The sequence below is a fragment of the Manacus vitellinus genome, unplaced genomic scaffold, assembly GCF_001715985.3.
Source record: "Manacus vitellinus isolate BGI_N305 unplaced genomic scaffold, ASM171598v3 scaffold_1_pilon, whole genome shotgun sequence".
NCBI lineage: Eukaryota > Metazoa > Chordata > Aves > Passeriformes > Pipridae > Manacus > Manacus vitellinus.
The window spans coordinates 18,891,513-18,919,433 of NW_021939396.1; the positions used below are offsets into that span (position 1 = coordinate 18,891,513).

At 36.7% G+C, this 27,921-nt stretch overlaps 1 protein-coding gene across 30 annotated transcripts in view; it reads right to left on the reverse strand.

The window, feature by feature from the left end:
- Positions 1-27,921, reverse strand: part of RIMS2 (regulating synaptic membrane exocytosis 2) — a 388,249-nt gene that overhangs the window by 44,259 nt on the left and 316,069 nt on the right. For 22 of the 30 annotated variants that reach the window (XM_018077725.3, XM_029959232.1, XM_029959221.1 and 19 more), the window contains one exon: positions 11,966-12,207. The exons of 5 other annotated variants lie outside the window; for them this stretch is intronic. In XM_018077725.3, coding sequence (XP_017933214.1) covers positions 11,966-12,207 — 242 coding nt within the window. The remainder of the gene's footprint in view (positions 1-11,965; positions 12,208-27,921) is intronic. 3 more of the 30 variants (XM_029959218.1, XM_018077786.2, XM_018077792.2) reach the window with 2 other exon arrangements.

Genomic DNA, 27,921 nt, shown 5'->3' on the forward strand with positions numbered 1-27,921 from the left:
AATGCCAGATGAGTATAGGATGGCACTAGGGTCAAATCAAATGACAAAAATTTTCTTTCTCAGTCCTGAAGAGTTGAGAATATGCAAACTGGACAAAACTGGCACATGTTTAGATTCATGTCCCCACTGAGAGGAGACAAGCATGGTTGTAAAAGCCAAGATCCAGCTTGGACCATCTGAAAAATACAATTTCAAAATTGCAAAGAATCTTTTTCCCAGTGGGGTTCTGTTCAACAATTCCTATAATCTGCCAACGCACTGCATGAAAGCACTTGTTTAAATGGAATAGCAAAAGGCATGCAAGTTAATGACTTCTACTGAGCACTGAGCACTTACAGAGCTCTCCAAAAGGAAGATGCTGAACTGATTGATCCTGGTATTTCCATGCAGCCTGACTCTGATGGGTACCTGCTTTGTGAGTACATTAACAGAACATGAGGAGTCTCTTAGCCTGCCCACTAGCTGAGAAGTGGTGCTTTTAGAGGTAACCCCTATGGCACTGTGGTCTTCAGTCACTGGGGAGCTGATAAGAACAGCACAGTTAACAGTTCTCTCCAGACTTTTATGTATTTCACATATTTAACTGCAAGCCATTTTCTAAGCTTTCTGGCATTTCTGCCCTTTTGCTGATGAAGACATGACTTTGGCTCTTGGTAAGATAGTGAAGTTAAAATACAAAGCATAGCAGTGGTACCAGTGACACAGCTGAAGGGTTTCTCTAGTTCTTGTCTACCAGTGAAACAAAGAGGACAAATCAACTGAGAAAGAGTGACAGAAAAAGGAAATATCTGGTAGCAACGAGAAGAGGTTCTTTGTCCTATTCAAGAAACAGCCCATTTTGGTGAAACATAGACAAGGTTTTTACTGGGCCTTCAAATTCAGTGGTATATTTCTGATATTATTGTATCATAGAATCTATGCTGTTTTTAAAAAACCTTGCTAAAACACATAATTAATAGATTTTAGAAAATCTATGATACTGAGTTTCTATAGAAATCAGTTTTATTTTATGAGGTTTTACTAAGTTATCTTTTCTACTTAATATAGTTCTTAAACATGACACTGCCTTAACACTGCAGGTGATATAAAAAATACTGCATTAATTTTAATTTTTCAAAAATATTTTAGGTATTCACCTTATAAAAAAATAAGTAATGTTGATAACTATTAATTAATTTAGTTAATCACAGGAAAGCAATTTTTCCTTCACATTACAAATTTGTTCTTGACAGGTCTTACTGCAGGAAATAGTAACAAGAACAGTACTTATCACTGTGAATATTTTCAATTAAGTCTCAACGTGATTTCATAGACCAAGCTAAAAATAATTTCTGCTGGCACCAAAATCAAACCAGACAAGGGCAAACCCAAAATATTATAGTACTATAGTTACAAAACTGAATAAGATCTGATTGTAACTTTTGGAGTAGAGATTTGATTAGTATAAGATAATATATATAGCTTAACATTTCATATTGTAATGAAATTATCATAACGGTAAAAAGACTCAATGTCACTTACACAAGCACTTGCAAGTATAGGAAAAACTCCTAGAAGTAGATGTAGATGTTAAGGAGACTATGTTTTGACTGCTTTACAAAAAAAAAAAAAAGCAGGACTGCTAAAAATAGAACATGTTTATCTTATACAGATACATAAAGAACCACACACAAATTACTTCAGTGATCAGGAAAAAATATTTTTTGCTTTTGTTACAGGATAGTTCACCTTTTCCTAGAAACACACAATTACAAATCGTTGAGAACAACAATTTGAATGTTTTCTTTTTCTTGTGACATGTTCTCAATTAAATTTTTTTGCTTTATAATAAAGTCTCTAAGCAGGAAGAGAAAGTTTAAGTGAACTTACATATGCCTGACAGTATTAGAGAAAATCCTATCACTATGTTCAAGCAATACTCAAAAGGCAATAACAAAACCTGTGCTGACATTTAAGAAAATCTTGGAGGAATTCCTCAGTTGTAAACTACTAAAATATAAAATACAGTAGCAAAAATACACAGTTCATCACTGCATTCCTTGAGCTAGATTCTCATGTTTCCATTTAATTTAGATGCACTTGTGATGTCTTCAATCAATTGCCTCACTATCCATTGCCAAAGCATTTGGTAACTGAAAAATATACAGATGTGTTTTACTTTATAGCATTAAAAAAAATAATAAAAATTTAACCTGTAACTCTTCAATAGCATAGTTAAGAAGCACAATGTACATCCAGAAAGACAGAAGAAATAATTCCATAAATATCTTTTCTTTGTGCTAAAGCAGAAAATATGGTCTTGACAAGTTTTAGGTTTATATTCTGGCTCTTCATTGACTTCTGCTGGTCTCAGGTAAATTCTCTTTTCTGTTCTTCACTTATCCTCCCATGTGTTTGTCTCACTTATACAGACCACAAAGGTCACATATAAATGGAAAATGGTTTAAAATTGGATACAAGTGCCTAAAATGCAGAGGAATTTGGCATCTCATTCCAAAGTAATAAATCTGAAAAATCCTGCTCAGAGCCCCAGTGGTGCCTAAGTTCCTCAAATTCAGCATTTCTACCCTAATTTTCCCTCTAAACTGACTTGCCAAAAGGGAGATGGCAGGGACCTATCCTCCACATCAGCATTCAAAAACCACTGGTCTGCACATTCTGCCTCAGGGACAAAGCTGGGAAGCTTTACAGACTGCAGCTGCAGAACTCAGCTCAAGAAATGTAATTTTGGCTACTGCTTTCTTTAATTACGTCTCTAGAGAAGCAGGAACCAAATGTCTTTGTCACACTGCAACCAACCAAGAATATGTATCCATGACAGAGGGAGACCTGGGTTCAGAGCTCCTCCTTTGCTGAAGAGAAAAAATTATTTCCCACTTTCTTGGGGAGTACCTGGCACACACCTGATGTGCACTATTTTGCAAGTTATTGTTAGCACCCAAAAAAAGAAAAAAGAAGACCCAGCAGGACAAATAAAGCACTGATAAAAGAGCCCTGACTGTAGGCTATTGGTTAGGGTAATTTGATTGTGAGCAGAGGGTTCAGTTTACTGATCCAATGGTTACTTGTGCATTTTCTGGGTATCATCAATGGTACACTTACCTAACTTTAAATTACTCTGTTAATATAATTTCTCCTGTAAGAGTTTCTGTTAGAGTTTTCTGTTAGTGGCACATATCAGTTTTGGCTGATGGCATCATCACACTTATTCCATGGAAGACAAAAGCAGTCTAAATGGTCTGGAGATGCATTGGGAGTCATAGCCCAGTTTATTATAAGGGGACATCATCACAAAATGTCTAAAAGTATCAAGAGCTCCCACAACTGTGTTCTCAGTGTCTGCATGATTTCCCACGAGCTGTATGTCCTGTGCAGTGTTTAAAAGTAGAAGTTCTGTAACTTTTACCTCCCCATTTTGTCCTACAGAGAGCACAGATTGCTCATGTTTGTAACACAGACACACAGCATCCAGTGAAATGGGCAACAAGAGAGTGCACTAAAACTGAATTTTTAACACCACAACATCTGTGTAAGTTGCACACCAGTTAAGGCCAGAGAGTTGTTCTGAATTAGTCTGCCAGCATGCCTCTATTACCACCTTCTCTTTTGGGGCTATTTTCATGATTTTTTTACTTTCAGGTAATTACTTTATAAATTCCCTTCTACCCTTAGAAAGAGAATTTAATTTATCAAAGGATTATTATTGGTATTACTGATAGCATGGGTAAAGACATAAATTCAATATTCAGATATGACTTGCTAAAAGATGTTTAATATTGCATTCCATCTAAGTAAAGAAACAGACAGGAAAGAAAGCCTGTCTATGAAATGTTAAATTACAAAAAAGATGCAGCCCTAATGAATCTGTAAATATAAATGTAATATTTATTTACTTTCTGGTGCTAAAATCATTCCTCTGATAACTGTCCAACAGCAAAGTACTACAACCCTCTTCCTGCTGGACTTTGGAGACCTGAAGTAAATATCCCTTCACGGCAAATTGTTATTCAGTGATGGTGGTTCACAGAGCAATGGGTAGATGAATATTATCCTTCTGGAACAATAAAAACAGTAATCATTGAGGTGACTATGTAAGAAATTGACAACACTAGAAAAAATATTTAAACTGGAAAAAAACCCAACTGAACTTTCTTCCCTAAATTATAAACTACAAAGATAAACAGAACTGTGATTATGGGTAAGAACCGCACATATTTCAGGCAAATTAAACTGAATAATTGCCAGAGTGAAAGTATGAGATTGCCCTATAAAGTTCTTTTCACTCTCAAGTTTCAGTAGTATAAAATCAGAGCCCTTTTTCACAGAACAATCAACAAGAAATCCACACATATTGTATCACGTGTTAACTGAAGGATTATAAAATCCCAAAAGGAGTTTTCAAGTGGAAACTTTTTTAAGGAAAGCCTAAATTTTTCCTTATGTAACAACAGAAAAAAGAAATCATGTTTACTGTGAAAACAGAAATAAAACAGCTTTAAAGGTTTTTTTTTTATGAGAGGTATATTTTTTATTTTTTAGCGGGATCTTATGAGAATTCTTCTGCTCTCAATAAGAAAGATAGCTTAGCAGTATTCTTATCAAGAAAGATCACCCTACATTTCTCTCTCTATTTTTACCTCTAATTATGGAAAGAAAAAAAGTCCTGTGGAAGGTCGAGCTAAATGTTCTGATCTCACTTTGAGCTTTCTCCTTTTTTCCCCTAATTAGTGGGATCAAGTAGTAATATAAGAAACTTTATTTTTAAGGAAGGAAAATGATTTTTTGAAACATAACTAAAGATTTTTAACATTATAGATGCTTACAGCCAGGGGGTTTAGTTTTACTTCTACCACAGGCAGATGGAAATCTTACAGGCGTATACCTCACTGAGATGATAACTGTATTACAGAGAGGAAATCTGATGAGTAATTTGTGACTGGAGCAGTATTGTTCGGTTGGTGTACATAATCTGCATATTTTGTCCCAAAATTAAGCCTTTTATTCTTACTCTCTAGTCTCACCACAGGACTTCTTTCTCATCTGCCTGGAATTTCCCCTTATGTATGGCGTAAGGTGTCACCTGCACTTTGTGTGTGAGAAATGTCTTCCAGCGGACTTCTGTAAGATCACTGTCTGGAATTCAGTTCTGCTGTCTCAGGTCTATGTTTCTTTTCACTGCATCCATCTCTCACAAAATCTTTATGACCGTGTGAGGACTCAAATATATACCTACTTCCTCTACAGAAAATCTGTTGAGGAGAACTGCATAGATTTTGTACTGCCTTCTTCTCTAGTCTTTTCCTACATGTGGAGTAAAAAAATTTAAAAACAGAATGTAAGTATATTTAAAAGACTGTGTAGTCGATCTTTTCGGTCTGTAATTAGAGTCTATTTATTTATTAGCACACTCTCCAGAGTTTATTTAGTGAAAGCTGATTAATGCTCTTGGTAATGCATTCATTATAATGGTACTTTCTCTTCGGTAAAGTATTCAGGTCACAATTCTCAGCTAATGAGTAGGAGAAATTTGTCTTAATCTCTTGTCAACTGCTAATCCTATATTTCTATCAATGTAATATGTGTTGATTTTGAAAATAAATCAGATTACACATCAAGAATACTGACACAAGTATAATACTACACATTAAAGCAATGTATTAACAGTAGCAGTCTGTCTCTGGAATAGGAGAGGAGATAAAACCACAAACAAAAGGCTTGCTTCCAATCACCTGAATTATATATATGATTTAAAAAAAAATAAAATACAGGCCAAATTAAAAGTAGTGAATGATAATTTTAGTTGCCATTTTGTCCATATAAATTAATTCTAGGAATAGAAAACAGCAATGTCTATTATTTAAACAAATACACTTTTAGTTCAGTAAATTGTTTACTTACTATATCCTGTCTCATTTTAGACAATGAAAGACAATAATTGTAGTTTCTCCTTTAGTTACCACCATTTAAAGTGACTAATCATCCTCTTTTTAATGGGAACCATATTAACTGTATGGGTGGTAGAAGACTGTTTTTATATAAATCACATTTTGAATTGAGAAGTGTGAAATTCCATACCAGACCAAGTCTAATGTTCCCAATAGATTCCCTTCCATTATTCCATAAATTGAGGAAATTGCTCTATAGGCTACATCGTTGGTTCATGACAGACATAACTGAGACTGTTATGAATACAGCACTTAAGACAGCAGTTTCAATACCCTACAAACCATATAGAATCCAAAATCTGGCTTTTAACACAGAAAGAAAACAAAATCTCAAGGTTTTTGCTCTGAGAGACCTAATTCTCTTACATTTTTTCTAAGAAAAATGTACCCATGAAATATCAAGATTTCAAAATACTTTAACCTTGTTTCACTGGGGTCACCCTTTGGACCTCTACAAAATTTGTTAAAATGGAAGTGCCTCTTTTTAATGAACACTATTTAATTATCTCAAGGCCAATCATCATTTTGTTGGCACTGAATCAACTGGTTTTTTTACTTTTCTCTACAGAGAACTATAACTTCAAGAATATATGTTGTAGCTTAACCCCAGCAAAATTATACAGGATGTCAAGAAAGCTTGCAACACTGTCTCAAAATTCCACTTTTACAGCCCTATAACTTCATGCCACATATGGCATCTTAAAAAGAGGACTTGGCTTACAAGGAGCAACATGTTGAGACAGAGAAACCCCAGTTCAGGCAGCTTCAGTTGCCCCCCAGCAACATCTGCTACATGTGCATGTGGAGGGTCCTCTGGAACACAGCACCTTGGAGCAACGCTCTACAGAGACACACGAGGGCATTTATTTCTGAACAAACACATGGTTACACCCCTCTGCAGGCATTACTGCACTGATCACTCTCAAGTCATGCTGTTACATGCTTTTTGTCATTTCTTTTAAAAGATTTCATCTATTGTGATCATATACCCAAAGACATCATGGGACTCAGTCTCCAAGAGTACACTGTGACCGAATATGTGTACACCCGGGAAGTGTTTTAGTATGCATGATCCATGGAATGCTCCAGATTCTGAAAACATAAATTAAAGTGTTTAGGCTTTTGGATATAATCAGTCTACAAACATAATAGGTCTTGAATAACTAAAGAAAACACAAAAAATTGTCCCAGCTAAAGGAGAAATGTCAGCTAAATAACAGAAGTCAAGACATCCAGGTATCTGCCTGCCAGAGACAGCGCATGGAAGTTGAAATGGATGTCTAAGACTGTATAATCAGAAGAGGGCAAGGATTTTACTCATTAATGAAATATAACTGAGAATTACAGATATACACCTCTGTGGAAGCCCAATTATCAGTTTCCTCAGGACTGTCCAGCAGGAAAATGATTGCATTCCAGGTATGAATAGCTAAGCCAACACCGTTAAGATTTGCATATTGTATTCTATTTTCCTCTGCAAAGAAAGTCATCTTTTCCACTAGAAAGAATGTCTGTGGAATCAGAACCTGAAGGTTACAACACAAACTCTAAACCACCAAATGTTAGTTTCTAGGAATGACTGCTTGACTCAAGAGTAGGGAGTATACCTTTAGCTATTTTTTGTGGAACTGAAAAGGTACAAGAAACAGAAGTAAAATAAATTCTAGTTTGTCACGCTACTCAATTCTGCCGTGTCTTGTCTTTTACTGAAGTCTTAAGTAAAAGCTACCTTAAGTAAAACTACTTTTGTGTCATCCAACCATTAGTTTGATTCTAAGATTAAAGAATTTCTATGCTCTCTTTTTTAAATTGCTTTGAAATAAGTCAAGTCAGTTCACAAAATACTGATACTGTATATTCTCACACTTAAAATTTTCATTAAATCAAATAATATGAACAAAATATTACAGCACTGACACACATCCTTAAATGGAGCATGAACTTTTGGAAAAATAAACTGCAACTCTCTTTCAAGCCCAAATGGATATCAGAGAATGAGTCTCCATCTATTTTTATTCAAGTTTTCTGCATTCCAATGCTCTTAAGACTGACATACTTTCTGCTCCTTCTTATCCCATGGCAGTAGTGATCCAAAGAGCACCACTGAAGGTCTTCTCATGTAATGGATATGAAAGCACACTTGGATTTCCTTGCTATGACAATTTGAAAAGATCAGTTCCTACTGCCCCTGTGGAGATCAGATCTTTTCAACTTCTTGAATTGCTATTTCAATCTCATTTTTCTAATTTTCTTTTTTTTTTAATCTCCATTACCCTTGATGGGCTTGGTCAGCAGAGTCACCATATTAGCAATTTCTAGGCATGTGAGACTGTAAATGCCTGAGGAGAAAAGAGCATTGCTTATTCAGATTTTTGTCATATTTCATGTTCTCTCTCTGGATAGAATATACACTATATATGTTCTGCAGAACATACACTAGCCATAGTTGAATGAAATCTAAACCCTGTTGTTAGGTAACAAATATTACGATGATGATTCTGTGATTATCATTATTTTACAATTACTCATTTTGCTGCCACCTATAACAAGAAATCAACATACCCTTTACCCATAAAACAAGTGTTCCTACCTGAATATACTAACAGAATTACAGATCAGAATAAAAAATACATTGTTGTATGTATTTTGAGTGTCAATTTCTTAATACTATGACAAATAACAAGATATTATATTAAAATAATTTGAAAGGACATTAAAATTGGACCTTTTAAGGCATGTACTGTAAGTCTGATACACAGTCCTGAAAACAGTTATGGTGTCCTACTTTCAAAAAACTTCTGGAATAGCTTTAGTTATAAAATATGAATGAAGAAAAGCACCAAAATAAAACTATACTTTACAAAACACTTTTAAAAATTGTCAGAGATACAGATAGGCATTTCTTCACTGACTTCCATATGAGTACACAGTTTATAAAAGCCTAATTGCTATAAATATGATCACAACTTTCTATAGAAGTAGTATTATCTTCTGGTATCGGTATGCTTTTTCAAACCTGATACATAAGGAGATACTTAGCCGATCCATTGAATGATGTAATTTCTTCAGAAACTAACTAAAACCCTAAGAAACTACTTAGATCCCATTTCTACATGGGACCACTGCCACCTGAGTATCCCCTGCCTCTCAGTTCCAGAAAATTGTACTTACAGGACATGTACAGAACATTAGTGTTTTGATCCCAGCTTGTACCAATACGTGATTCCTTGTGCAGTCACTTACCATCCAAAAACAGGAACATGATGAGACAAACCAGAGAAATTTATAAATTCACTAAATACATTAAAAAAGTGCAAGTTTTAGTCTTCTGGCATTAGTGTACAGCACTTGTGTCCACAACATTTTCTTTAAGATGTACCAATGGATAGAAACAGAATGGTTTGGGTTGGAAGGGACCTTAATGACCATTTAGTTCCAACTGCCCTGCTGTGGGCAGGGACACCTTCCACTAGATCAGGTTGCTCAAAAACCCATCCCACCTGACCTGTAACACTTCCAGGGATGGAGTATCCACAACTTCTCTGAGAAGCCTGTTCTGGTGTCTCACCATTCTCATTGAGAAGGAAACTTAAGACATGCAAGACATTTCTTCCTGGCAGGACCTTGCCCCCATCCACCCAAAAGGCCATCACCTTGTGTCACCAGAGCCACAGTACTACACATACACCTCATCCAGGGGCTGACATGTGGCCACAAGCTTGCTTACCATATGATCAGTGCACTTGCATGATCCAGCTGTTTAAACGATGCATGTGCCTGTCCTGTTAAGTGCAGCCACATGTGGCCACCAAAAAAGGCCCCTAAGGGGTGCTGTCAAAAATAGGGCAGCAGGAGCTGGTGTGCAGTAACAGCTCTAGAAAACAACCCATATCCCCATATCCAACCAACACACGAGGGGCCTTTTCAGAAGACAGCAGCAGGAGGTGCACTGGCTGCTCTCACTGGGGCCAGGCACAGGTCAGCCCTGAGCACAGACCTCTCCCACGGAGCAGCTGAGGGAGCAGAGACACCCACCAGAGCCATGCAGGCTTCCCTGGTTTCTGCTGCTTTTCCAATAGCACTAAAATACACCTCCTTGTTCAACAGTTTTTCAGAACACCCTATTCACAGTCAATGGGTCAAAAGACCTTGAGTACTTTTGAAAAAATTATATTTTACATTTTTCCCTGACAAGCATCTAATCAGTTGTTGGGCAACTGATTAGATACAACAGAGAGAAAAACTTCAGATTGAAACTACCAAATAACTAAGACAGCATGATATTTAAATCAAATCTAGGCCAGCCACACAATATAGATTCTCTCTAGTGCTGAGACATCCTTGAACATTGTACAAAGAGCTGCCATCCTTCATTTAATAGTTCTTATATTATGAGAGACCAGATTAGATCAGTAATGTAGTGTATTGTATTGGACTTTATAATCAAATATATCAATACAGTTACATAGCTCTATACTAAAACAAGAGTAAAATTTAGATTTCCAGGTAAGTAAGTGGTTAATTTTTTTTTTTGCCCAACTAGACACTTCCCAGATTTGTCTAAAGGTGACTTCATCTTTTGTCTGTCATTCATTCCAACTCAGCAAAAATAGAAATTACATGAAACTGCCATTTCCATAATCTGCAAGTGAGTTGGTAAAACACAAGACTGCTGCAAAGACTTGCCTACTGATGGAGCCATCAGTGTCTGCATGATATTCAGAGATGTTCTTTCCCCACTTTTTCATTCCTTTGTCTCATATCGCGTTCAAGTCACACACTCAAGCTCCCTGCTCTCTTCTGGTACTCCTCCCTCTTCTGCACTGTTTGTTATCCCTCTTCTATTCCTTTCTTTTTAAGTTCTACTCTTTCCAGGTACTTTAAATCCCACTCCTACAAAAGTTTATGTTAAAAATTTGACACAATTTCTGACAGTACAAATCACTGTTTCACTCTATTTAGTTGTACATTAAAACTCTCACAACTTTGGTTTCATGATACAAACTTCAAACTTGGAGGAGAACTGAAAAATCTCTTATCCATGTTTGAGTGGTGGTTAGCACAATGGAGATCTTAGACGGGACCTCACACAGCTGGACACTGTAAACTTATGTTGAACCATATGATAAAATTGCAACAGTTTTACTTAAATACTGAACATACAATATATCTTATGTATATACTTTGAAATATATAATATATATGCATAATTATATAAATTGCTTAAACACTTTTTATACACGTTATTCAAATAAAAGTAACTTTTTTCCATGTAAAAGACACTTGTCCTATACCGCTTCCTTAATTGACAATGAGAGCTTTTCAGAGTGTATTATATGGATTTTCCTCAAAATAGGAAGAAATAGAAAAAGTGTGTAAGATTTTAAATGCTTTAGGCAGGCATCAAAGCAGAAAAACTCTCCGTTTTCCTAGGTAGAATATTTCTATGTCAAATTTGAATTGAGATAAACAGAAATGAGAAAAATTTATACTGATGGTGAAAACACTTGTAAGCTGAAAAGAAATTAATTAAAAAGCAATAAAACAGTTTTACTAAAGTAATAAAACATATCATTTTGTTCAGAAAAATTGTTTTGTTTAAAAAAAAGATTGCATGTTCAAATATGAAAAAAACTCCTGTTGAAATATGCAAACATTATGTGTGACAAAAGCAAAGGCATTTTGCAACATTTCAGTGCCCCTTGACAAACTGCTGTAAGGACTTCCCCAAACAGAAGTACAGCTCATGTTGGTTCCTGAGAAGTAAGGAATTAGTGCATTAGTTGGTTCCATCAAACAGAAAATAAAAGCTTCAGTCCAACCTGAAAAGGATGTTTGCTAAAAAAAATTAATGTTTAGCAAATGCCCAGAGAAAAAAGATGTTCGACCATTTTCTTCATTCCATAGAACACTGTTGATTAGGCAACTTCAACAGGATCTCCAAATGATTAAACTGTAATACACAAATATTATGTACATTTAAATGGTAATGTGAGAGAGAAAATCGATCTAGTTCCTACCAGTTTGGCTGAGCTGTGACGTGCTGCGACTTTTTCTTGAGAGACCCACTATGGCGACCATCTTCGCACCGATGCTGGACCGTCTCTTTTTGCTGCCGCCACCAACAGTGCCCACTGCTGTGTCAGACTGGCTGCCATCGTTCTTCTCCAGCGTGTACATGTCCCCGCTGATGCTGGTGCTCTTAGTCATGTTCTTTCCTGAGACGCCCATCTGTCTGCTTTGCATTTTGGATGTAAAGACACTGTCAGCCAGTAGACGGATAAACAGTGCAGACAAAGAGTAAAAAGGGGAAGACAGAAAAGGACAGGTTTCAGATGGAAGGTTCTGGGAGACTAGAGGGTAAAAGCAGCTAATCACACAGGTAGGGTTTGGTTTTGAGAGGTAAAAAGGAGCGACTTTAATTCTAGGTTCTTGTTGGGTCTACTGCAAAAATACTTGACTCATCAAAATTGTATTTTAAATAACAAGCTCTTATTTACTGATGACTTAAAATATATTACCAGCAAAAGTATATCAAAGAATTAATGTATCCGTATATCATATAACCATTTTTTGTTTGGGAAATTCAAGTTCTGCAGTCAGTGCTCTGCCTCTCTTCTTCTCACATATATGTACAAAAATGACCTCTAGGAAACAGACACTTGATTCATTACTGAGTGGAAAAGGATATCAGTCTGAAGGTTAGTTTCCAAACATGCAGACATTTCAAGGATGTTTTCAGTAAGTTTTTAGTAATTTGGTTTATCTCAGTCATCATACAGTAATGAACACTAATAGGTTTTTTGCTCCCTCTCTTCATCAACAAACAGTTCTTAGATATGTATTTCATACAACACTTGGCTGCTATGTGATATAGATCACCACTACTGATAAAATAGATTTTAATTCTATTATACCTTTTGTACTCATTTACAGACTGTTTTTACATGCTCTATGTGGCTGCATCTAAATTATCTGCTGTAGCATTTCACAAGTCCCGCAGGGATCTGATCTACTAGTGGACCGGGCTAAGGGACTTTTCCCTTCCACAGAAGTGGCAATCTACACTGATGACAGCAGTACTTATCCACATTTTGCCTTGACATCTAACTGGTAGGTGTCTGAACAAATATCCAGAACTGGAAACTCTGGAGTACATGTGGGCCTGCGAATAGGCCATTCTCTCTCCACAGAGAGTGCATTTCACTAAAAAGTCCCCATGAGATGCAGTTTTAAACAATCCACAAAACAGTGGAGTACTTTTGGAAACCAGGGGAAATTAAATCACCAGTATGTAAAGGCTAAAAAAAAATTAGTTTTGCTCTTTAAACAGATTTTCAAATATGTGCAGAGGCTGTTCTTAGAGTTTTACTGCTCAGGAAGTGGCTGTAGAGTAAATTTTAGTGGATATAGCCTCACTCCTTTTTTCTTACCTGTAATGACCTGAGTCTATTTCAAAAACTGAAGGTTTATTGCTTCTTTATGAATTTTTTGCAACATATATTCTGTCAATATCTTATCTATGGAATTAATGCAGTGCCCTCAAAAGCAAAAGAATCACTGGGTCTCTTCCCACAGATTCAAGGGAATTTGGGATGAGGCAACTCTTTAATATATCTGAGAGGTACCCAGACAGTGCTCCTCTGCTCTTTGGTTCACAACTGCATGTGCATGAAGGCACAAAATGCTTGTAGTCTAGCCACAACTCAGTGGGAAAGCAAAGAGTTAGTTTGTAGAAGAAGTAGACCTCTGTCATCAAGTGAAAAAAATGCTGAGTGTCCTTCTCAGGGAAGTTACAAGGGAAAATATGAATGAGAGTTTGGATCAACAGATAGAGAAGCACAAAACAAAGCTGCGAGAGAGCCATAGTGGCCTTGCCTGGACAGACAATAACAAAAGACTGGAACACAGTGGTAACCTGAAACCATTTTTCTTACCCCTTTTTAGCTCTCTTTGTTGTTATATTAGTACACACTGACTCTCATTGGCATATTTATAACCAAGGAAGGAGTATGATAGGATGTGGGTAAAGAAGAAGGCAAGGAAGACAACAGAAGACGAATTGTATTTCTGTGTCTTTTCAGTACTACGATAACTTACTTCTCAGATGGTAACATCACATGCTGTACTTTTTATCAAATAAAACCTTAGGGATTGATTCACAAAAAAGAGATGACACAGAAACTAGTTCTCAGTTTTAACACTACCTTGCATATAAAAGTACTAGAGGTTTAGAAACCTGGGAAGAGCTAGTATCTTCAACTTTATCTTGAGCAAAATTCTAATAAGAATCAGAAAATTAGAGTCCCTTATCCAGTAATGCTTTTTTTAACCCAAGTTCTCAAAGGAAATATGATTAACGTGACTGCGTTTTTAGTCAGGTCTCTCTCTTTTCAACATTTTTTAAAATCCTTTCAAATTAGACAGCGCAGTAGAAAACTAAAGCTGTTTAGTTTCTAAAACTGTTTTGAAAACAGACTCCTGGAAAGAGATCTTATAAATACCTCTTTGGGGAAAGATTGCAGTATAAGTCATTATTGAATCTCTGTTATTTTATGTAGCACCTCATTCACATGCACAGGCTGATGAAGGAAATAACTTTTTTACTGCTTGCAGAACAACCTATTTCTATGATCCAATTTTCAAAAATAATACCCAGAAAATCAGTGGATTCCTTCCATATGGAAAATAGTAATCAATGCATTCTTTTGTAAATGATATTAACATTCAAGAAATGTCTTACAGCAAAGGAAAAAAATATTCTACTGACTCATACAAAAGTTACACTGAGGAGGAATTTACTTCCTGAGTCTAATGTGCCTTTGAGGTGCTTTGTGTGCCCTTTCCAAGATGTATAATTCTATTTAAGTGGAATGGATTACAATAATTACCCTTATTAGAGAAATCAATATATTTAAAGAGGTTGGCATGCAAACAAAGTTGCTATAATCTCACTATGCAGTTAGCTATGAAAGTACTGTGAATTTCAAAAATTTGCTCCTTCACTGCTAAAGGTTTCTGTACCACAAAATGAAGTTTTGCTGTGTACACCTGCCAGCAGTGACGTAGACTTCATTCAGACACCTTCTCCCAACCAACTGAGAAAAGTAGGAAAGGGAATTCAAGTGAGAAAAAAGGGATTTATATTTAGATTTATGTGAAAATGCCAAATACTACTATAAATGGCTAATACTGAAAGTTCATTCACAAACTTCTTTTCCCTCCAGTAGAGTTCTAAAACTATGTTCTATATTTAAAGGTTTGGGTTTTTTTCCCCTACTTTAAAAGCAACAGAGAAGACATCTTTGTTACAGTCCCAACTAGCTAACAACTCCTGGAGAAAGCCATCGTATAGCAGTGGCTTAGTTTTTTCTCAATTCCTCTTGCAACAAAAAAGCTTTGAGAAATAAGCACAAGGAGAGTTCTGAGTGGTTTATAGTTCCTTATAATAAACCTACAGTGGTCATGAGCACTTCCTTCACCAACACTCTGAACCCTTTCTGGCCATCCAAACCCTAATTCACTAATTATTTTTGGTAGATGCTTGATAGATGCTTGATATTCTCACCAGTAGAAGCCATCCTTCTACCCAGGCTGCTTTTTGACAGTGCCAGAAATGGATAATTTTCAGAAAAACTGGGTGTTGTATGTCAGGTTTGGTTCCTTTCTTAGGTAACAGAAAGTTGGACTTCAGAGTAAAATTTAGAGAGTAAATCATACAACCTTTTCTCTTAACAGGAAACAGAAATTACTGGAAGTTTTCTTTACATGTACATATATAGAAACAATCACACACATATCCAGTTCAACAATATTTTAAAACTGACATTAAATAAAAGAAATTTATGAGATTGTATGAGTCAATGAATAGATGTGCACTAAAAACAGGGTTCTCAAGGTGACTTATAAGATATTAATCTTAAAAATATCCTCATCAGATATAAAGTTATTAGAAAGCATCCAAAGGAGGGCTACAAAGATGGTAAAGGGTCTAGAGGGGAAGTCATGGCGGTTGAGGTCAGCTGGCTTGTTCAGCCTGGAGGAGACTGTGGGGAGACATCATAGTGGTGTACAGCTTCATCATGAGGGGAAGTGGAGGGGCAGGCATTGGTTTCTTCTCTGTGATGACCAGTGATGGGACCCAAGGGAATGGCATGAAGTTATATCAGGGGAGGTTTAGGTTGGATATTAGGAAAAGGTGCTTCACCCAGAGGGTGGCTGAGCACTGGAACAGGCTCCCCGGGGAAGTGGTCACATCATCAAACCTGCCAGCATTCAAGAAGCATCTGGACAATGCTCTCAGGCACATGGTGTGACTCTTTGGGCTGTCCTGGGCAGGGCCAGGAGTTGGACTTTGATGATCCCTGTAAGTCCCTTCAAACTCAGGAAATTCTCTGATTCTGTGAAATTTAACATGGTCCTTGCAGTCGTTGAAGATTCCTGTGCCACAACTATAGCAGTTAATAAAATGGCTTAGGCCTGTTGTCTAACCTTGGCAGCCTGTGTACACACAGCTAGCTTATGTTCTTTGCCAAACAGTGTTTTCTCAGGCGTCCTGACAAGAGGAAACTGACCCTGAGCCATGCTATCTCTTGATTTGTCCCTGAACTGAATCAGAGGCACCTTATCAGTATGTCCAGCACAAAGCCATGCCAAAGAGAACACAAGCTGTCTAAACAATGTGTCCTGGCCCTGTATAGCTCACTGGTATAGACTTAACCTTAACTTAATCTTAAATTCCTTGATGATACTACAAATTCAGATTGTTTTCAAATTCTGATATTCAATGGGCTAATTAACTTTTTCTGAATGATTTTAAAGAAAAACACTAAGCAACTACAAAACTGCTATTCATACATGGCCTTCTGGAAATGCAATGTTAAGTTTCTGGATTTCTTAAGCCATTAATCATCAAGATCTCTTTGCAGAGGCTCACCTGTTTTCAAACCAGAGAGTGTAATTACTCTATGGAAAAAAAGGGGTTTCAAAGTTTTCCAGACTCCTACTACAGCAGATAATCAGAAACTATCATGTTTTTCTCCCCAGTTTGTTAATATTTGTATTGAATTACAAAAAGATTACAAAAAAGTGCCTGGGGAAATCCTCATAGAAGAGAAGCAGCGAAGAAGGTTTCACAAGAAGACCTTTGCCTTTGATTTAGTCTTGGTATCTCCTGCTTTAGGCAGACCATTTTCTTTATATCTGACTAAGAAGGAAAGGAATTGTTTGTAAGGTTTGGGTTAAGGAGAGAAAAGATTTCACAGTGCAAAAGGATCCTGCCCTAAAGGCAGAAAAACTGATTTGAAGACACTTTATATGTAACAGTATATGATTTTAAGTCTTGTAAGATGGACTGTACTGTGGGCAAATGCTTCAGATCATAGGTAAATAGATTCCAGATGAAAACTTGTTTTAGTCAACATTTTTTGATGTTAGGTATTAAAGAACAAGTCAGAAACTTCATCCACTCTCAAAGTTTCTGATGGACTTGAAAGTGTTTCATAATCTTAAAAGAAAATTCTAATTTTAGAACTAATTGATAATATTGTTGACTGTTATATTTTCCATGAAGCAGGTGCAGACACAATAAATCCTCATTGTTTCATATGTACCAATTGGAAAGTCTCGTCCTGTTGCCATAGTTAAAAACCTACAGTCTTTGGCTGCAGTTTTTGAATTAGTTGCGAAGTTGAAAGGCATCTTGGTCAGATTCTTGTCTACAGAAACAGAAATCTTTTATAGAAAGTGGTTGATTAGTACAGCGAGTGCCGAATTTCCTCAGAAATCTTTTGTCTAGGTCAGAAAAACAAAAATAAAACCCAAATCATCATCATCATCATGGCTAGGCTTCGTGAACAAAGATCTGGGATGAACGAAGACTTGGGAAACCCAAACCAACACAAACTAAAAACAAACAAACAAACAAAAAACAAAACAAGCAAACAAACAAACAAACAAAACCACAAACGAACAAAAAAAAACAAGCCCACAGTGGCACCCGGGAGTCCTTATGCTTTATCATGCCTTTTGAGATTTACAATATGTGGCAAACTAACCAGAAGAGGGAAGGAGGGACTAAAGACAGTGACTCCCCTGGAAGCTCTTACTGCTATAAAAAGCAATTATGAAGTCCCACAGGTTAAAGAACCTCATTAAGATTTTTGCAGGCATCCTATGTTGTTCACAGAGCAGTAGAGCCCATTCTCTGTACATGAAGCAAACCAACAGGCAGGAATGAGAAAGGCTAAACCAAGAAAGTACACTGACTTAGTCTTCTTCTGTAGGCAAGAAATACAAACCACAAAGAGGAACAAACCTAAATTTTAGGACACTATGGTCATTCAAAAAACACAGATCATACCCCTTCAGACAGCCTTAGCCACCATCTCATTTTTCTCTCCTTATCAAAACGATAATTAGACACTTGCAAGGTGAACACCTCTCTTTCCCCCACTTGAGAAATAATATCACAATCCATCTGCCTGCTCAAAATAAGTCCCAATGACAGGAACCCCAGTCCTGAAGCTTAGCTTCCTCTTCCCCCTGGTAAGTTCTTCAGTAGTAATGTACTGCTTAAGCCATATAAAACTGACTTCTAAATCAGGCTCTGGCACTGAACCATAGCAGTCTATGGCAGAAAGCAGTACAGGGAGCAGTACAGAATCCTTACACCCAGTGACTTCATAATCATAACAAATTATGAAGAACATCACTTATTCTAAAAAGAATAAACAAATGTTATTTTATCTGTTTCAATGACTCGTAGTGTAAAATTATTATGAAAAACTTGATTTATTTTTTTCACTTATTAATGAATACACTTTACTAAAAACAGTATTATGAAGCACACGCATTTTTACAATCTACAATATTATTAATACCTTTTTAAATGTGAAGGAAAAATATCAATACAATCCATTGTACTGTATAATATTGGTAGGATTTTTGAGGATTCTGTGCGGTTTTTTGCAGTTGTCTTTACAGCAGTATTGGAAATTAAAACTTGTAATCTCATTGCTCTAACAAAAATGTATGTATCAGAGAATCAGAATTAGTCTTAAGTCAGTTGGTGGACCTTGCAGGTTTCTTTATTTCCCACAGAAAAGTCAATATTACTACTTTCCAGCTTCATTCTCTGGTAATGATCCCTAAGGAAAATAAGGCATTGCAACAGCAAAACTGCACTTTGCCAAGTGCATAGTACAGCTATGTGCTGTGATGTCCTAGGGAAAGGATTTTAACAATATTTTCAATTGTTGTAATAGATATTTTCTAATACATATCTCTTGTGAGACTGGAAGATCCACAAAAAAACTTTGTTTACAGCTTTTGACAAGCAGGAGATGAATTTAATGCCATTCTTAATAGACCTTTTAACTCAATCAGAGAGGCTCTCATTTCATTAATTTACTGAAGAAATTTAACAAAAACAGCATTATGGGGACAGATGTGATGTAGGAAAAACATTTCCATGGGAACAGTGCTTCCGGCCAATGCACATACTCATCTGCCAATTCATATCAAAGAGAGACACTACAGGTTCAAAATTATAATGACTTAGTCCCTGGAGATCCACTTGGTCAAAATTATTCTATTAACTTATTGTTGGTATAAATCTCTAATAGGCACCAGACTGACTTAATTATTAGGTTTATTTTATTAAAATTATAACAAGAAAGTTGGGGGGAAAAAATAGAGCACTGACTATAATCTATTTCCTTACGTCTATTGTTATTCAAAGAAAACTTGTGGCCACATCGCAAAATAAGAGTAACAATATCTTTAAATAAAGTTTCTTTTTCAAAGGTCTCTTTCATACAAATACCTCACCTGCTACAGTACATAGGTTGACTTGAACTGTATCCTTCTCTCCCTTAGAGAGCTTAGATATAAAGCTCTACACACTGTTTTATTATTATAAAAAATAAACGTATAGCTTTTTACATATCATCTCTAGCATGCTTTTTTTAAAAACAGGAACAAATTTCAAACTAATTTTGGGTCAGATGGTGGATTATTTACCAAGCATTGCCACAACAAATAAGCAATGAAGAAAAAACACTGTAACAGCTGTTTCCAAACACTAGCAGTTGAATTATTCACAGGGCTCCAGAGATTTTTGATAAAAGTTCTCACCATCTCTGATAGAATATTTGGCTATATTTTTTGCATAAAAATACCACTGATAACAATTTTTTAATTTAAATTAAAGTTATAATGAAAATGAAAATTATTAATATTCATCTATTGTTGATAAATTTTCAAGTTTTCCTTTGTAAAGTTACAGAAAAGCTTTATTGCCCTGCTAACAGTAGTGACTCTTTAATGAAATCCCTTGCTGTGATACAGTGAACTAAACCAGCCATTTACTTTGTGTGGATGCAAAAGAAGTCTAGCAAGAGAATCAGTTGAGGTCCAAAAGTCTTGCATTAGTCAGCTGTCATATTCATTGGTAAATACAAGCAGTCCATACGAGCTCTAAAGGCTTGGCAATAAAGAAAACACATTGACATCAAGGACAGAATGAGTTTTGAATAACATCCAAATTCTCTGAGTTTTTAGAAAGTATCTTCTTTAACCCAGCCTGGCAAAGCAGCAGTTGTGTTTGTAAAAGCCCGATAACAACTAGCTTGTCAAATTAAAACTGATCTTGAGCAACCTGATTTAATTGAGAGTGTCTTACAGAAATGCACCTTGCATGTACTTAATCTGAAACTCAGATGTTGAGTGCTTGTTCCAACATACTGTTGAATTACAGTCTTCCAGCAGAGATGGAAGAAAGGTTTTGTATTAATACTGCTAACTGCAAACTTACTTAATGCTGCTTAGATTTTTTTCTTGAAGGGCTGACTAGAGCTCTATGAAATGAAAAGCAAGCAGTGAATTGATAGACCAGACTTTAAATCCACTATGTGTCCCAGACCTAAAATCACCAGAGAAATAATGAAAAATCAAGTCAGGAAAGTGAGAAAAATTACAGACTTGAAGGCTGAAATGCTCAAAAATATATAGAGGTTAGAGACATCATGTATTGTCTCAGGATAAGAAGTACCATGATGTATCATCTTGCTAAACTGAAATGAACTATGTGGAATATTTTCTTATTTAGAAAACTCATTGACAGAAAACTTTGGAAGATAGACATGTAGGAACTGGACAGGATTTGCTTCTGAGATTACATTGAGGGGAATTATAGAATCATAGAATCAACCGGGTGGGAAAAGACCTCTGAGGTCATCAAGTCCAACCTTTGATCCAACACTGCTGTAATTACTGGACCGTGGCACTAAATGCCACATCCAGTCTCATCTTAAAAACCTCCAGGGACGGTGAATCCACCACTTCCCTGGGCAGCACATTCCAATGTCTGATTACTCTCTCTGTAAAAAATTTCTTCCTAATATCCAATCTAAACCTCCCCTGGCACAGCTTAAGACCATGCCCTCTTGTCCTACTGCTGGTTGCCTGGGAGAAGAAACCAGTACCCACCTGGCTACAACCTCCTTTCAGGTAGTTGTAGAGAGTGATGAGGTCTCCCCTGAGCCTCCTCTTCTCCAGGCTGAACAACCCCAGCTCCCTCAGCCTCTTCTCATAGGACTTGTGCTCCAGTCCCTTCACCAGCCTTGTTGCTCTTCTCTGGACCTGCTCCAGCACCTTCCTGAACTGAGGGGCCCAGAACTGGACACAGTACTCAAGGTTTGGCCTCACCAGCACTGAGTACAGGGGCAGAATCACTTCCTTGGACCTGTTGGCCACACTGTTCCTGATCCAGGCCAGGGTGCCGTTGGCCTTCTTGGCCACCTGGGCACACTGCTGGCTCATGTTCAGCTTCCTGTCAATCCAGACTCCCAGGTCCCTCTCTGCTTGGCTGCTCTCCAGTCACTCTGTTCCCAGCCTGTAGCACTGCAGGGGGTTGTTGTGGCCAAAGTGCAGGACCCGGCACTTGGCCTTGTTGAACCTCATCCCGCTGGAATCAGACCATCTCTCCAGTTTGTCCAGGTCCCTCTGCAGAGCTCTCCTGCCTTCCAGCAGATCAACACTGCCCTGCAACTTGGTGTCATTTGCAAATTTGGTAATAGTGCACTCCCCTTATCCAGGTCATCGATAAAGATATTAAACAGAACTGGGCCCAACACTGATCCCTGGGGGACACCACCAGTGACCAGTCGCCAACTGGATGCAGCACCGTTCACCACCACTCTCTGGGCCCGGCCATCCAGCCAGTTCCTAACCCAGCACAGAGTGCCCCTGTCCAAGCTGTGGGCTGCAGCTTTTTCAGGAGTATGCTGTGGGAGACGGTGTCAAAGGCTTTGCTGAAGTCCAGGTAGACACATCGGCAGCCTTCCCCTCATCGACCAGGCGGGTCACCTGATCATAAAAGGAGATCAGGTTCATCAGACAGGACCTGCCTTTCCTAAACCCATGCTGGCTGGGTCTGACCCCTTGTCCATCCCATAAGTGTTGTGTGATTGCAAACAAAAAAAAAAAAATCACATGATACACAGGGAAGAGCCAGATGTCCTGAAAGGGTTTTATTTAAATAAATTGCTTTAAGCAGTATGGATTTCACTACAGCTGCATCCATACTTCACTCATGAGAGACTGTATTGCTTTGATTAGTACTGCACAAAGTGAATATGCTCATGCTTGTTTTAATGCTCATGTGCATATGTGTGGTAGTGGCTGTCTGAAGAACAAAATAACTCTGACATTTCCTTCATTCCTTGTAAATTCAGGTTGCTTGAGGACTCTGAAAAATCAGGGTCAGCATAGGCACTGCTAACATGTCCCAAACCCGTAGCATATCTCTGAATTGATCTTCTGGGACTAAGAACTAAAGAGACATGAGCAAGAGCTCTGAAGCCATAATTACCTCAACCAAAGAGACATTATCTGGGACATCATGATCTTTCCTGTCTGACTTCTGTTAGTTTGACAAAATGACTTTGAGTCACTTTTGGTCTCTGGGGGAAATTATAAAAGCATACAGAAAACTTAAGACTATCATAAAAAGAAAACATTGTGAGGAAAGGTGTCTTACATCTTTCTGAACAAGAGCCAGTTTTTCTGAGCTGAGGAAGAGAGGTCTATGACCATATCTGCCTGCTGAGGCAATGTGTACTTTGTAAAGTGTGCCAGTTTGGAGTAACTTGCTTCTTGTTTACCTTGGACTTCCATAGGAATTGTGCTCATGTTATGTCTCCCAGTGGTATTTGTAAGGAAATTTTATTTCCTACTAGGGGTCACCTGATGACAGATCTCTCAGCTTGCTTAGGTAGCACCTTATGGACTTTAACAGGAGTATGAACACCACACAGGTACAGTGTTATTACTGAGAATGCTTGGTCAAATAACATTAAATTCAATATATGGGCAATGGTAAACCACTGGAGCATCATCTTACCATAGCTAGCAAGTACACAATAGTAAGAACACCACTGGGACTCTTATTTCAAATACAATACTTGCCTGATGGGTCTGGCAATGTCTTTCAAAGGCAGTGGCACAAAACCAGTGACTACATTTTAGAAATACTTCGATGAAGTAACATGAAGAAGTTTATGTTTGTTTCTTAGAAAGTTAAGTGATAAGCTTATTAATTATTTTTAATAAAGTACATTTAGAAGAATATATAATAATTTTACAGAATTTTGTCACTTTTCTATTAAAATAATACTCAGGTTAAAAGAGTGAAAACATACATCACTAAGACAGAACCACAGAATCATAATAGCAAAGAAACAAAAGCCTCATGATCTCCTTGTTTTTTCAAGTTTCTACCTCACTTTTATTGTTGCTGTTGCCATTCTTGTCCACAGACCTGTTGTACTCAATTCCATACAAATAAAGATTAAACAATCTGTCTATTGAAGAACTTATTGTTCAATCTAGCTTTAAATATTTTCAGAAAATGAATGCTTGTCTTCCTCTGCATCTCTTGGGTTTTTGTTGGCTTTGTATTGTGTTTTTTTTTGACTACGGATGCACTGTTTTTAAAAAACCTTTAGAAACAGGAGTGCATCAGTGCTTTATGGATCACAGGTCAGAGCTGGTTCAACAGAGTTAAAGTGCAGGCTGCATTTCAAGGAGAGGCAAGCAGTCTCAAGGATATTGCATTTCTGTCAAAGAAAAATGTCTGAGTTCCCTGCTGGGCACCATATATCAAAGCTGCAGACTGTTTCAAATGAGCTATTTTTAATATTCACCTGTTAATAATATGTACTTCCAAATTCATTAATTTATTATTTCCCAGGGAATCAAAATGAGTTTACTAGCTGCAAAGAAGCCTATATATGTTTTGTACTTACTCCAAAGTAGCAGAAAAAAAGGTCTCCAAGGGCTTGATAGATGGTGACAAATAACTGAGAAACAGCTGACTTTGCTAGATTTCTTAAATTATTTGTATTCAATTCTCTGTAAAGATTTCACAACAAATATATGAATTCATATAATTCCTTTCTTAACCATTGATCTTTTGCATACTTTTCCATAATATTTCTCCAGAAGTTATAGTTAATTTTCTTCTGCATGTCATCTATGAAAATGTAAAAAAAAAATGGCCAAATTATTGACCATATTGGTAGAGACTCACTAGCTATATGAATTTATAGCTTTTGAAGATTTGCCTTGCTGTAGAATACTAAAGTTAAAAAACTTGCATAAAAAGTAGTGGCTTTGAATCTATGCTTCAAATGGGGCAAGAATTTGTCATAAACTAGTAACAGACTCAACCCAGCCCAATAATACTAACAAAATCTTACTGAAAAAATCTTTATTTTAGGTCCTTTGATTTTAGATACACAGACTGGCAATCTAGTCATAAGTATGCAGAAGAGTTATGTTAGAGAGACACAAGATAAAGTTGCTGGGTTTTGCTCAAGGACCCAGTGCATGACATCCACCCCAAACTGCCTGAATAATGAAATGTTTTGCAGTTGAAAAGTATTGCACTGCAACCTGCCATTCTCATCCCAGGAATGGCAAGGTCACTTTGTTGTAATGATGAAAAAATTGTTAGACCAACACACTTGGTTGAGAAATGCAGGACAGTGCATGCTGGCCTGTTTTCCCTGAAAAATTACAAGAACATTGACATAACTGGGCCCAAGTTCTCTCCCCCTCCATGGTAGAAATGACAGCGTGTGAACTTTATGTATTTATCTATTTATCTATATTTTTATCTATAGCTATTGGGAGCACAGACTACCTGTACTGCAATTTTCCTAGAAGACCAATCATGCAATGGGGAAAGAGTCTCAGGCTGCAGTTTTCTCTTCAAACATACAGCCTTTTTTGCTAGAAAGGTTAGGCACAATTAACTTCTTTCATGCAGTAATATAGTTAAAGTAGTAATTGGAATCATTCTGAAACATCTTTAAGAAACCAAAGAGCACATACATGTGGAAAACGGATTCTTGATGTTGTCTTTTGCACAGGTTTTGATATTTTAATCAGAATATTGCTTCCACCCCTGTGAAGGAGCTTGCCCAAATTGAATTGACATGCTTTTTCTTACAGTTTTACAAAACACTGCATTTACCAGTTAATAACTGCAATCACAGTGGAAGACCCATAAAATCTGCAATACTAAAATTAAATTTTAATGAAAAACTAAGTTTTTCATTAAAAAAATCAGTTTTAAAACCTAAAAATTAAATTTTTAAAGATTTTTTTTAATTGAATGATACAAAAAAAGAAATAAAAAGTGGATTTGAAATTAATCTTTTTACCTAACAATGGTAGGGGAACAAAGGGCATGAAGCATTAGGAAGGGTTTGTGTCTGAAGAAATACATTACTTAAAACTATATCCTGCACTCTGTTTCTTGAATCTTTAAGTGACTCTACAAAATTACATCCCAGATGACTTTTTCCACTACAAATTCTCCTTTCTTGATTGTATCATCTTCCTACTTAATCAGCTCTAGTCCTTCTACTGTCCTTTAGCATTCACTTCCTTTCTTCACATGGGATGTTACTGGTTCCTTCCAATACACAGCAAAACTTTGTGACTTGCACATGCTTTGCATCTCACATTTCTACCCTTTCTGCCCACCCACACAGATAATTGCTTTGTCCATTCTCACCATTTCAAATGACAGCTACTGCAGTTCTTTTCTCCAGCCCTGACAATTTATCCAATAACCCCTTCTAGGATACTGGCAGAAAGATTAAGTTTCATAGCCTTCCTATTTGGCTGTGCCATCTTTCTCCATGCATCAGTAAAAAGTTATACTCTCTTTTATCCAGTTCTACATAGTTCATCTTTTTTTCCCAGTATTTTAGCATTTGTTTCTTGTCATATTTATTTTCTCTCATTCAAGACTGAAAGATCACCTCCTGCTGCTCATCAGACTTGCCCCATCATCCACTTGACATATTTTTAGTAAGCACCTCATGTTTTCTCCTCATTGCCTGGAATGCATGAAAAGACCTCTCTAGAAACATTCACAAAGCCATCTTGTTTTCTTTGGTCCAATCTCCCCTTAGCATTCTCTATTGTCAAGATGTCCCTAATCCAGTGTTGTAACTATCTTCTGTCACGTGGAACATCTCTTAGAGTCTATATCATGAAATAACGTATGAGTTCAAAAGGGGAAGCACAGAAGAACTATGTGCTTGGAACAGAGATTGTGTTTTTCTACAGTATTTCAACAGTGAAATCGTGCTCTGTGATTATAATTGCTGTGTACTCACACGATAAAACTACTGTGAGTATCAGAATTAATGCTTAGGATTGATATTTAAAAAAATGGAGGTTAAGATTTAGGGAAGTCTTAAACAGACTACCTGCAGTAAAAATTGCTAATTATTATTCTTTGTCCCTGATATCATCAGGGAGCTGGAGTAAGAAATAATGTCAGGGAACTGTGAATACTGAATACTCAACAGCAAAGCTTGAGTGATGCTTTCTGTTTACTAACATGTGTTGCCAAGAAGGAATGCAATTATGATTTCCCTATAGGTCAACCATATGCCAAGGTTTAGTTTTACAAGGTTTAATGAAGAAAAATCTGATGTTGCAGCTACTTCTGCCAAAAAAGATGAATTGATTTAATGTGCTCCAGTGCTCCAAAAGCTAATGCAGTTTATTGTGCTGAGGTACTCTTTAAAATAGTCATGGGATGAATTGTGATGGGTATCTGTCTTCATGGTCATTTAAGTTACATTGAACCCAACTATGATCTCAGCAGATTGAAGACCTTAGTGTGACTATTACCATTACTCATAAAATATATAAGAACAGTAATATCAAGAGGTATGACTTATCCTTAACAAGGTAATTTTTGATGATGAAGTGATTATGAGCAGCCTCCGCATGTACACATGTAAGCTGGTAGAAAAGAAAGAGAGTGGATTTCCATAGAGTGCTCTGTGCTTACCTTAATGTATATGAGCAGAGTTTGACAGGCATAAGTTATTTAGAGGTAGTTTAGAATTGGCAAGATAAAAGAAAGTATATTTTTCTGAGATTTTCTGCCATTCTTGTGTGAGAAGGATTTCAAGAATATTCATCAAATCTGAAACTCATTTTTTGCTAATGAATAAAGAAGGAATATTGTATTTCTCTCAATGCAATTTACATGGATTTTGCAATACAAAATGTCATAAATTTATATGGTTTTAAAGACTCATTGTAAAATGTATAATTCTAGAATATTATCTAATAAAACCAGAGCCAGTTGTACTGAAAGGTTTCTGGATACAATACAGCAGCAGAGGTGCATGACCACTCCACCATACAGCAATGCTTGACTGTTATTCACAGTGAACAAATGAAAGAAAATAGGAAGACTCTGCTTTGACACTGATTGTCAACCACTATGCACAGTTTATCAACCTATCCAAAGAGGATTAGTAAAAAAAATTAAAAATCTATATTGTCTTCTTTAGTATGGTCATAAATGAAAGTAATTTTGATATTGATGAGATATCACTCAACAAAAGATTTTTCCTGAAATGATAATTCAAGTATG